The sequence below is a fragment of the Schistocerca gregaria genome, chromosome X (genome assembly GCF_023897955.1).
Source record: "Schistocerca gregaria isolate iqSchGreg1 chromosome X, iqSchGreg1.2, whole genome shotgun sequence".
Taxonomy (NCBI): Eukaryota; Metazoa; Arthropoda; class Insecta; order Orthoptera; family Acrididae; genus Schistocerca; species Schistocerca gregaria.
The window spans coordinates 488,553,836-488,567,000 of record NC_064931.1 but is presented as its reverse complement, the minus strand read 5'-3'; the positions used below and the strand labels follow the sequence as shown (position 1 = coordinate 488,567,000).

Sequence of the window (13,165 nt, the reverse complement as noted above, 5' to 3'; positions counted from 1 at the left end):
ACGGGCTTTTGTTAAAGTTTCGAGAACATACCTTCACCGAAGAGTCAAGCAGTATATTGCTCCGTCCAACGTATATCTCGCGAAGAGACCATGAGGATAAAATCAGAGAGATTAGAGCCCACACAGAAGCATACCAACAATCCTTCTTTCCACGTACAATACGAGACTGGAATAGAAGGGAGAACCGATAGAGGTACTCAGGGTACCCTCCGCCACACACCGTCAGGTGGCTTGCGGAGTATGGATGTAGATGTATATGTAGATGTAGAGGACGGTTTCTACATGATGGCAGCGGTTGAAGTTGCACAGTTTCTGTATATTTATCATGATGTGGCTACCCGCAAAGCTATGACCACTAAATCTTAGTTGGGGAAGGAGTTTAGGCGGAGTTTTAGGACTGGCATCAACGCTGAGATCTCAAACATATTGGGCGCGTTTGAAATGAACTAAAGCACTATCCGCACGACAGAACATTTCACTTAAAAACTCAACAACTGCTCACCGTACTCAAGAGACAAGGGAAACTCATTTCGCCTTTAGTATGTTAGAATGGAATGGAGAGCCTCTACAGCATAACGGAGGCAGTAATAGTAGTAAGCGGGCTCAGAGACTGAGTGAGTAAGTATCATACTCCAAGCGCATAGAAACGAGGTTCAGTTCCAAGCTGACTGTTGGACTTTTTTTCACTTATCTGTTCTGTTGCCTCATGTCACGAAAAATGCTTAGATGTCCTGTGATTTGGGGTCGACTTTAAACTCTTTCTCCCCCTATAACTGGTTGGCTAAGTCAGTTGAAAAGTTAGGGAGTTGACAACTGCGTATCGCCACCAGTAGGACCATACCTAGCAATTCACTGTGGTGTTCAAACCAACCTTCACACTGAGGTCTGGTTTACTAAAATAGCAGCTAAAGGAAGCCCGAAATAATTTTAGTCTTTAGGAAGACCGAGAACGGATGGTTCAAATGGCTCTGAGCACTATGGGACTCAACTGCTGTGGCCATCAGTCCCCTAGAACTTAGAACTACTTAAACCTAATAACCTAAGGACATCACACACATCCATGCCCGAGGCAGGATTCGAACCTGCGACCGTAGCAGTCGCCTAGAACCGCGAGGAGAATGGATGTTCAGAGAGTTTGGGCCATATAGTTTATTATAAGCTGAGATGTTTTGCAATGGTTCTGTGTGATTTTTTTTACTTTATTAATATGCAGCCATTTTCATTTGACCTGCAACCTAATGGCTAAGACAGATCATGTTTTCGCAATATCAAATTGAAGGTTATGTGGGTTTCTTAGTGTTTTAACATACTTGTAGCTTAATGTACGTGGAAACAAAACTAACTGGGATACAGAAATGCTTAAATTTAACAATTTATGTATCTCGAAGATAGAAAAATAGGAAGATTGGAAATAGTTTAGATTTATAGACTGCCCCCACCAATGCTGTCCAGGAGCGGGTACCTTAGAAAGACACTGAGACTTACGCTCCTGGACAACCTCCACCCCCATCTACTACTACTCGCCATCCAAAGGCGAGAACCTCAGCAATACCTTGATCCTCTTACCTTCAGATGTCATGATCATACATCTAGGTTAGCTTCTATTTTTCACCTACTCTAGAAGGCAGCGTATGTGGTCCTCTATTTTTATATCTGCCTTATAATACAACGTTACTGTCTAATGTTCACTTTTTGTCGTGACACTCCAGTGACTATCACCAGTCAGGTTTAATTATGGTCTTGTTTATAATTTTACTATTCTAGGGTCTTTGAACCTCTACCATGTGTGTTTGTATGTGTATGTTGTGTCCTGTATAATGAAGTGGGTAGTATTATCCCATGCCTAGGTGATAGGATTCATCTGCTGCAGTAGCCAGCAAGTCCAGTGTATCACCTAGCCTAAGTTAGTACCCTGCATTTAGCCAACTTAATGTTGTTACGTCTTCGCCAGATTGCAACTACTGTCGTCTGTCTCGCTAGCATTGTCTGTTGGGTCTTTCGTCGCCTGTAATCGTTGCCACCCGTACTCTCTTCGCTGCAAGTATTATTTATGTACCGCCCCAGATATTCTGTCTGCACATGCTCCACATTCTTTCCTTCTTCTTCTTAGGTTATGGATTCTTTAAGACCACGGGCAGTCCCTTCATGGACTACATTTTCCTCTTTCCATCCCAGAATCTCTACATCCCTTCTCTTCTACTCTCGCGCTTTTCGTCTGAGGTCTCTACATAATATTAGTCTTATCTCTTTTTTTTCCTTTTAGAAACAGTGCAGACAATCTAAACGATGTTGTCAGGATGAGCGCTTGCGGACGCCAAATGGGCTTGTCCATCCTGATAAACGACGACCGCAATGATTATGTTACCACAACGGAGGCATCACATGGTGTTAAGGTAAGCTGCTACTGTATAGAATCTACATTTCTGTGTTAACTAGAGAACCCGGTAATGCTTCGCAGTTGCTGTAAATGTATGGGAATTGAATATAAGTTCCCAACCCCTTCTTTCCCCTCTCTCTCGGCCCGCCCCCTCCTCCCCCTCTTGGTCCATCTCCTCCTCCTCCCCACTCTCTCTGCTCATCACCTCCTCCCCCCTTTCTCTGTCCATCTTCTCCTTCCCACTCTCTATGTTCATTTCTTTCTCCCCCCTCTGTGTCCATTTTCTCTTCCCCATCTGCCTGAACATGCGCCTTCTTTATTGTTATAGCAAACGAAAAATTCATTGGGAATTGAGGTCACTTAAAATGACTGGGTGGATTACTTGAGAGCATTGGCGAGTATCGTGTAAAAACTGGAAGTAAAATCATCAAAAATCTTTCGAAATTTTTGAAAAAAGAATCTGTAAGAGTTCTTAATCTGTTTATTATAAACACGAGACGTTTTTCCTAAAAATCTCGAAAAGATCTTGGGCAGTTTACTTAAAATTTTTGCGCGATGTCCTAGTAAACAGTCGGTAGTACGTAGGCTATATAATGTTTGTATATAAAGGGGAATCACTGTTAGCAAAAATCTCAAACATTTCTTGACCGACTTATATATATATATATATATATATATATATATATATATATATATATATATATATATATATATATATATGTGTGTGTGTGTGTGTGTCCGTCCAAATATTTGGTAGAGTATCGTGTAAAAATTAGCGCAAAATCTTTAATAGTTGAATAGTTGCTGACCGATTTACTTAAATATTTGTAACCTACGTTCTTCCGAATGTTTCCTAAAGCATCATGTAAAAATGTTAAGTAAATTGGTCAAGATCTTTTCGAGATTTTTAGTCTCTTTGACAGGCCGGTGCCCCCATATAGTCTACGAGTATCGTCCCCGATCCCACGGAGCCACGGTACTTCCACACTCCAATCGAACCCATCTTCAGATGTGGAAGCGGATCCGCAAGAGGACTGCACTGAACAGCATCCCTCAACAGACGTGGGGGCACGATTACGAAAACAGCGGTTGCCAAAGAAGCGAAAGAAGCGGCAACTGTCCACAGAAGACGAAAAGACAGAAAACGATGCAGGACGTTCAGCCATTGGCTCCCACCGACAACGAGTCGGGAGGGGACCTTGTCCACGGCGCCAATGAGGCTGTGTCGTGTGGTCCCGGTCCAGGAAGAATGCTTCGTAGACAGCCAGACGTTTCAGCAGTGCACAACAGAGCCAATGCCACACGTCTACCTTATTGAAATATGTAGTTAACATCAATGGTATTCGCGTCCAAGTAAAGATCCAAATGCTGTGGGTAGCGGACGACATATTTTTATGCAGGAGATAATAAACAATGTCCCAGTTGAGTTTTATGGCTATGGCGTCTATCGTTTAACAGGTTACGACGAAGCGGTGCCAGGCCATACTGTTACGAGAAGCAATAGTGGCTGGAGATGTGGAATACTTGCCATCGAGTCGTGGTGTTGCCCTGACTGTAGGGGATGTCCGCTTGGTGAATGTTTACGCACCGTTTGACTTGGCGAAGAGACATCCTTTTACACAGAGGAAGTGTCACCGCTCTTTCGAGGACGTCAGGAGAACTACATTGTCGGTGACGACTTTAGCTTCGTTCTGCGCCCACCCTTAATCCCTTGCCCCGCGTTACAGACGCTGATCCGGGATCTTGCATGACGCCTGGGAAATGACGCCCGGCGACAGCCTCGGATATCCGTACTTTACGATCCATTCAGCCAATCAACTCGAGAGCGTGTATGTGTCACGTGGGCTACGCACGGCGACTATTGACGCGGACGTGTGGCCTGCGGCCTTTACAGACGACCAGGGTTACATCTACTCCGCCGCTCTGTCTCGCCAAAAGAAATGACGCAGCAGGGTTCCGTGGAAGCTCAATGTTACCCACCTGCGTAATGAGAACTGCTTACAGGAGGTTGAAGACACATGGCATCAATGTTAACGGCGTCAACGTGCGTACGATTCAACGCTTAAGCGGTGGCTTTACAATGTTAAACCGGCTTTACGCAGAACCGTCACAAGGTATGGTGAAGATAAGTCACACTGGCAACGAGCGACTTCCGAATTTTATTTCACAGCCCTACGTGATTTACCGACGCAACAACCGGCTGCGGACCGTCAAGAGACTGTCCACCGCATCTAAGCACAACTGCTGTGTCTTGCGGTAGTGAAGACGGAAGGAGTTAAAGTGCATGCGAGGCTGCTCGATGGATTACGCAACGAACGGCTGTCATTACAGTATATACCGTAGTGAGAGAAAGGAGGCAACAGCGAAGTACACTTACACGGGATGTCGAAATGGCCGATGGATCGCGGATCACGTTGCAGAAGGATATTATGAACGCTTTCGCTCATCACCATCATAGTTCCTATGCGGAGGACCAACTGGACAGAGCAGAACTCGCAGACGTGCTTCGCGAGGTGCCAGCGGCTGAGCGTCCCACGGAAGAGGACGGCCTTATAGCTGAAATCACCGTAGATGATCTGGACGCTGCCCTAAAGTGTGGTGCGTTAAACAAATCTGCTGGAGTGGATGGACTCCCTCTTGAGTTCTACCGCATCTTCCCTTCTCTAATGGGCCGTCGTGGGTACAGATGTTCAACGAACTCTTAACACCTACTGAGTGACTATTATTGAACTATATGAAAAAAAAACGAAAATTAGTTACAATCTATGGCGTGCATACACATTATTCAACATGTAAACGTCACTAAATATATTCGGAATTAGGTTATGACATGTTCGATATGCGTGCCCCCAATGGCGATGATGTGGCGCAGACGAATCGCAAAATTCTGCATTACCCACTGAAGTGTCGGAACATCAGTGCTATCAATGACCTCCTGAATGGCTGTTTTCAGATGAGCAATGGTTTTTGGGTCATTGCTGTACACCTTATCTTTAATATAGGCCTACAAAAAGGAGTCGCATGTGTCCAGATCGGGAGAGTATGGTAGTCAATCGAGGCCCATGCCAGAGGCCTCTGTGTAGCCCAGAGCCAGAATGCGGTCCACAGAGTGCTCCTCCAGGACATAAAACCCCGCTCCTGCTTTCATGGGGTCGAGCTCCGTCTTTAGTGAAGCACATCTTGTCGAAATCAGGTTCGCTTTGGATAATGGGGATGAAATCATCTTCCAAAACCTTCACATACCGTTCGGTAGCCACCGTGCCATCAAGGAATATCGCACCGATTGTTGTGACCGGACATTACTCAGCATACGGTCACCAGTTGAGGGTGAAGAGACTTCTCGATCGCGAAATGCGAATTCTCAGTCCCCCAAATACACCAGTTTTGTTTGTTGACGAACCCATCCAAATGAAAGGGGCTATGTCGCTAAACCAAACCGTACAGCGCTTACTAATTCCCATCATGCCCCGCGGCCAACCATGCAGTTTGAACGTAAACCATTCAGATGTTACGACGGTTTTATTTCATGTAGTTCAATAATTGTCATCCTGTACCTTATCGGTTCTTACCGAGTTCACAGATGGTACCATGGCACCCTTTCCAAATCCATGTGATGGTCGTGTACTACGAAGCTACCGGCCTTTGAGATTATTGAACGCAGATAACAAAATCTTTGCACGTATTCTTTGTGGCTGTCTTCAAGCGGCGATGAAGGACAAAATACATTTAGGTCAAACATGTCTAGGTGGGAAGAGCAATAGACACACAGCGCTAGGGGGAATACAGTAATATCATAGCACTTATGTGGGTCGGTAGATTACGAGGAGCCGTAGTGGCAGTGCATTCCGATCACGCTTTCGACTGAGTGGGCCATGTATTCCTACGCGCGGTCAAGGAACGGATGGGATTACCACTTACGTCTGTGGACACGGTATCGAGGTTGATTCAAGACGAGCACTCGAGAGTCTTGGTGAACAGTGCTAGCTCAGAACCCATCACGATCCGGCGTTCAGTGTGGCGAGGTTGTCTCCTTGCTTCCATCTTATTTGATGTCGCTCTTGAACCTGCACTATACAGACTCCGATGACGCATTAAACGCGTCTAAGTAAGGACCGCATATTTCCAATGCCACGCATACGTCGATGACGGCGTTGTTTTAGTCAAGTCAGGAGATGAAATCCAGGCAGCGTTAGGATGGCTTCAGCAGTGTGGAACGGTGACGGGTAGTGTCATTAACTTACGAAAGATCCGATGTATGGAAGTGGGCAGAGACTGCAACCAAGGAGAGCAGTGCCCACCACCAAGGTCCCCACTCTCACGTGTTTGGAAGTGGTGTTCCATGGAAATATACGACGTGCAGCGGCGGATAATTATCGACGGTTACTGCGACAAATTCGGGCATTAGTAAGACAATATGCACTGCGTGCCACAGATATATTCCAGCACGCGATATGTCAGCATCTATATGGCTCCAAAAATAAGTCAATTGGCCCACATACTGCAGTTGCCCACTACGATCGCGTCAAGACTACAGTTAGTCTTCGGACATTTCGTGAGTGATGACCTCCTCTTTAGAATCCACTACGGTACCTTGACGCTGCCACCGAGAGGGGGAGGCATCGGAGTCGTAAACGTGAGGAACAGAGCTCGTATGTTACTTATAAGTACGATCCAACGCTATTGGCCAACCGAGCACGTCACCTTAATGGGCGCTGTGATCAGCGAAGTGGTCCCCCATTCACTCCCTCCACCAGTCAATGTTGGCCACATCACAGCACCGTTCGCACACCTTCGGGACTTCTTCGTCTATTACAGTTACGTTCAGGACAGTTTGCCGGAGACGATGCTGCACACAACGAAAGACGTATCTCGAAGCTTCCTTCAGGAACAAATCTTACAATGTGGCCGAACTGAAGTACCCGGCGATACAGAGGAAGAGAATATGGAGAGCGGTTCATCTTCCCTCTCTCCCTACAGAGATACGTGCCTTGTGGTATGTAGTGGTGAACGGATAATTCCCAAAGCGTCAAAGACTGCCCTCTATTCACCTGGTCGACGCAGATATGCCCAACTGCACGCTCGTCGACTCCGACGAGCATCGTTCGGTTTGTGGCAAGGCAGTCGACTGTTGGCTTCTAACAAGCAAAATGCTGTTCTTTTAATTGCGTACGTTGCATATGGCGATCAAAGCTGACGACCTACTGTTCTCGGACAAAGTATACTTTCCCGTCTCCAGGGCAAACACCATAAACTGAATAAAGGGGTTGGCGACGTATTATCTGTATCGCACCGATGAAAAGGACGTCATAGACGTCTTGTACATACTGAAAGACCAACATGTGATCTTGTGGCGACACTGTGAAATATAGAACATGTTTTTCCAATCACTTAGGTTTGTTATTCACGGACCCTCCGGCTAGCTGGGGTGTTTCGGGTGTGAGAAATGAAATGAGAAGATAGCTCAGCGTTCAGTAACTTACGTTCATGCCTGATGTACTCAGGCGAGTATATCTCGTTTTTAAGTTAGCGAGAAGCCGACCTGGATACACACCAACTGAATCGTTGCAGGGTCTCGTTTTTCTTTTGTTAATGAATTTTTTTTAATCTAGACGGCGTTCAGAGTCGTTTTACGTTTGGCTGTGTTGAATGGCATCTTTAGTTTCTGTATGTTGTGTTTTACATCTATAATAGGCAACAAAGCAAAACAATCTAATAAAAATCTAAAAAAAAAATTTAATCCCTTCGTCCACAGCCTCAGGAACGGGAGGGAGGAAACATCGTGGCCAGGCATTGGGTTGCGACCTCTGCCCACCCTGCTTCCTTCAACCCTTGACCTGATCCCTTAAAGCCCTCTTATAAATAAATAAAAAAAAAGAAGTAGTTAGCGTTCGAGCTTTGTAAGAGGAAGATGTATGAGGCGACGGTTCGACTCCTGCTCACACTTAATTGTTAATCTATATTTTTTTCATCGCTGGTCATATTATTTAATTTTTATGACATATGAGAGGCAATATAATTAAAAAACATATGCATTTGCATGAAGTTTTAGTGAATTCCATGTTATTTGACTATTTACTTTTTCAATTAAATTTAATTATTAGAACAAAGGTATTTATAGCTATCGACAAGTAAATGAAGAAACGCACAGAGTTTTCCTCAAAATGTGTGCCTGTTGTGATTTGCGAAATCTCTTATACATGCACTCTGGTAAGATACCCCAGACTACTTTGCACTTCTACGCTTCGAGCTGCAGACACAAAGGCAGGCCCCGTTTGGCTGTCAATCTGCGTAGCGGTGAGACATTGCTAATGTAGCGAGAACGGATAGTGTAGGTGCAAAGTTTTTGAATACCACTAGCCAACTATGAACTCCGACGGTCGGCAGTAACGCACAGATACATCAGTTATATAATAGACGCGTAAAACTTCTCTTTCGTTTTTCTCGGTATTGCCATAGTGCACCTTACTATTTGCACATTATGTTGTTTTAATGGCCTACTAAAGGTGAACAAAGTTTGAAGTAAATCCGTGATCCCAACGTCGTGGCCTCCCCTTATGAGATGTCTGCTCTCCGAAAAAGAAAAAGGAGATAGATCACGAATGAGTTAGTTCACATTCTCATTAACAGCTTTTAGATACGCCATTAGGGTTTCATTCCACATCTCTGTGATTACATTCTTCTCTAAACTCTCAATACAACCTTTTTGCTCCAATGTTGTATTGTCAAATCACAGGAGATTGGATGTGTAAAACGTTGACCTCCCCGTGGAATATTAACTTGCTTTATTCGAAACGAGTCTCGTCGGTAACTCATTACTGAAACACGTTGTATTTCTCTTGTTCTTCTACTGAAGTAAGCGATGTCTGTGGATGCACTTCGGCGTGAGAGAATATTGCCTCATGCAACTATAAATAGCCGTGGTTTTGCTTTACCTCAAGATATGGACAACAGTTCTCAACATGTACCTACATATTAGATATCTACATACAGGTGTGCCAAATAAAAGTGGCCCGGAGAAGTTGATGCGACTGGACGTGAACTTACGCATATAACCACACCCCGTGACGCACACACCACGTGTACGCCCGCCACGTGATCCACGCCGGTTCAGAGGGTAGCGCGGGCTGTGTCAGTGTGATTGGAGCAGTGCAAAGGGAACGATTTTACCAGTGCAGCAGCGGGTGTTTGTTGTTAAATGTCACGCAACAACAAAGTCGTGGAAACGGTGTGGTTAGTTGTTTGCTGAAACGCTCATTCCGAAAATGGCGTCACGCAGTACCCGTTTTGAACAAGTCAGAAAACAATCCGAAACGTGTCCGCACCCGAGAAAATATCGCTGCAGTTCATCAGAAAATGCTTCAGAGACCGGCATATCATGTCGAACATGTGGACGAATACTCCACCTGGATCTGCACGTGCATCACTAACGAGTGTCTGTTGTTCATGCATTAAAACCAGCTGATGCTCCTCGGCTCCTCCAGTTTTGTGAGTGACTGTTCACTGAGATAAAAATGAATGCTTGGGCATGGATCTGTTTTTTTATGTCTGATGAAGCCTGGTTGTGTCAACTGACAGAATCACAGGTTCTGGGCAGCGGAGAACTCTCATAACTTCCACGAAATACAATTACATGATCAGAATGTTGGGGTTTGGTATGCAATGTCTGCACGCCGCTAATGCATTCATCAGACGCTGACATCCGCGTATTACATTGGTAACATTTAGAAATCATTTGTGGAAGCATTAACGGAGGAGGAAAAGACCTTCAGTCACTTCCAGCAGGACGGAGTAACTGCCCATACAGCCAGCCGAACCATGCAGCACGTTTACACAATCTTCACGCCTGACAGAGTTGTTAGAAGAGGACAGTCTGGCCACCCAGGTCACCTGATCTGTCAGTGTGCCATTATTTTGTGTGGGGAGCCCATAGTCTTCAAGAACTGCAGCAGAACATTTCGGATGAAACTGCAGCAATTCCAGCAGTCCAGCTTCGATCAGCCTTCAGCAGCTTGCTGACCCGGGCCCAGAAGTGCCAAGAGACGAATTGTGGTCACTTTCAACATCTACTGTAGTCGGGTTAGTACTGTATTACCTTTTATTCTGCTGTGTTTATTTTTACCCTGTAACACTGTTTTCCGGGCCACTTTTATCTGCCCCACCCCGTGCATCAGTATTCGCATTTGCGTGCTTCAAGTATTTATGATAGAATAGGGAACTTTAGACTACAAGTCAGTCTGTGTATGAGTTTTTAGATGAGTGAGTAAATTTCATATTAAATAATGAACGAACAACTATCAATGAGCAGACCAAGTCATAGGCATAGCGTTTCAACAGGCCGTCGTGTCTCTATCTCTCAGCGAACAGTACTACAAATATGCATTCGTGACATTGGTTCTCTCGTTCATACGTTGCCTAATACGGATTTCATTCAGCTGACATGCTTGAGACATCTTTATGTAAGTGAAGCATGTTGGAAAATATGGGCAATTTTATTACAAAAAGCATTTTGACTTTTGCGGAAGGAATGTACTGTCACTGTTAAATTGAAAGTCACTCACATCGAGAACTTAGAGGCGCGACCAGTGACTGTGTCTTCTAAGTTACCGCATTCGTCAGAATAATTTTCTTCAAATTATGCTTCGAGTTTACTACGCTCTTTAGCTTATGTTTGATACTGTATATGCAGGTGGAAGGATAGACAATACACTGTTATAGGTGCAACAGCATACCATGGATGGTAATGGATGTGAGAACAGTAGAGTTCAGCCTCATGCTGGACAACAAACGTTTTTAGCCTCGTTTCACAGTCCATCCCTTCAGCAGCGACTCTAATACTGAGGATCCGTTTTTAAGCATTGTGACTTCCCTGTAAAGGACTGCCACTTTCTGGCAGGAGTAAAGCGGATTCCACGTAGCTCCGTAAGAACAGCGAAGGAGCTACTTGTTTACAAGTAGTAGCTCCAGCTTCGAAAGCAAAGATTAAATATCGACTGAGTGGTGTGCTACAAAAATGACTCTGCAGTACTGTCGTCCTATGAAGATGTAAGAGAAGACGAAGGAGCTGTCAGTTAGCATCACGTAGACCCCTTGATCAGATATATTTCATTTATTTTACTGTGACGGTAAGGATGTGGGGTAATGTTTGGTGGTGAAGTCTTTTTCAGGGGCAGCCAGCAGTCGTACTTCAATAGTATCGACTCAGAATCCCATTATTGAAAATGGCACAATGAGGTGACAAACTTCATGGGATAGCGACCTGCACATATGCAGATGGTGGTAGTATCGCATACACAACGTGTAAAAGGATAATGCATTGGCGGAGCTGTCGTTTGTACTCAGGTGACACATGTGAGAAGGTTTCCGACGTGATTATGGCCTCACGGTGGGAATTAACATATTTTGAACGCGGAATGGTAGTTGAAGCTAAACGCAAGGGACATTCCACTTCGAAAAACGTTAGGGAATCCAGTATTCGGAGATCCAGAATGTCAATAGTGTACCGAGAGCAGCGGCGTTTGCGTAGAGTTGTCAGTGTTAACAGACAAGCAACACTGCATGAAACAATCGCAGAACTTAATGTGGGACGTACGACGAACGTATCCGTTAGGACAGTGCGGCGAAATTTGTTTTGAACGGACCATGGCAGCAAATGACCGACGCGAGTGCCTTTGCTAACAGCGTAACATCGCCTGCAGCGCCTCTCTTGGCCATATCGTTGGACCCTAGATTACTGGAAAACCGTGGACTGGTCAGATCAGTCCCGATTTCAGTTGGTAAGTGCTGATGGTAGAGTTCGAGTGTGGCGCAGCTCCCAAGAAGTCAGGGACCCAAGTTGTGAACAAGGAACGATGTGTGGCTTATGAGCAGCCTCTCGACCATGAAATCTAAGTTTTCTCACTCCCGCCTAAATGTCATAGTACTTGCAGTGGATCCTGGTGCAATCTGGAATTCCTGTGTGATGGTCTGGATAGATGTCTGCCTATTACACATCATGACCCTCTTCAACTGTCAGCAGTCTCTGTCAGTCAACAGACGAGGTCGGCCTGTACGCTTTTGTGCTGTATGTGTTCCTCCACGTTTCCACTTCACTATCACATCGGAAACAATGGACCTAGGGATGTTTGCGAGTGTGGAAACCTCGCGTACAGACGTATGATACAAGTGACAGCCAATCCCCTGTCAACGTTCAAAGTCTGTGAGTTCTGCAGAGCGCTCCATTTTGCTCTCTCACGATATCTAATGACTACTGAGGTCGCTGATACGGTGTACCTGGCAGTAGGTGGCAGCACAATGCGCCTAATATGAAAAACGTATGTTTTTAGGAGTGTCCGGATAGTTTTGGCTACGTAGTGTAAATTTGTACTACTGTGGTGACTGTGGGTTTTGTGTCTATCTTGGCTACAATAATACGTTCACTACGCTGTTCATAGTAGCTTATCCGCGTTCCTGTTTTTTTTTTAATTCCTTATTAAACCTACTCCTGCATTAACCATGTTTGATTTTGTTTTTATAACGCTGTATTCACCTGAGGAGAAGTCCTGTTCCACCTGCCACCGAACTTCACTAATCGCAACTATGTATAACTGTAACCAATCTAGTTCCCTGTTTAAATTTTCTAACCTACCGGCCCGATTAAGGCATCTGACATTTCCGCGCTGCAGTCCCTAGAGTTCCAGTTTCGTTTTTTCTGATAACGACGTCCCGCTGAGTAGTCCCTACCCGGAGATGCGAATGGGGGACTATTTTATCTACGGAATCTTTTACCGAAGAGGATTCCATGATCATTTA

General features: G+C 45.0%; 1 protein-coding gene across 1 annotated transcript in view; it reads left to right on the top strand.

The window, feature by feature from the left end:
• The window catches only part of LOC126298154 (sodium channel protein Nach-like), a 129,028-nt gene that overhangs the window by 76,419 nt on the left and 39,444 nt on the right, over positions 1–13,165 (top strand). Inside the window, exon 5 of the mRNA XM_049989464.1 lies at positions 2,264–2,393. Coding sequence (XP_049845421.1) covers positions 2,264–2,393 — 130 coding nt within the window. The remainder of the gene's footprint in view (positions 1–2,263; positions 2,394–13,165) is intronic.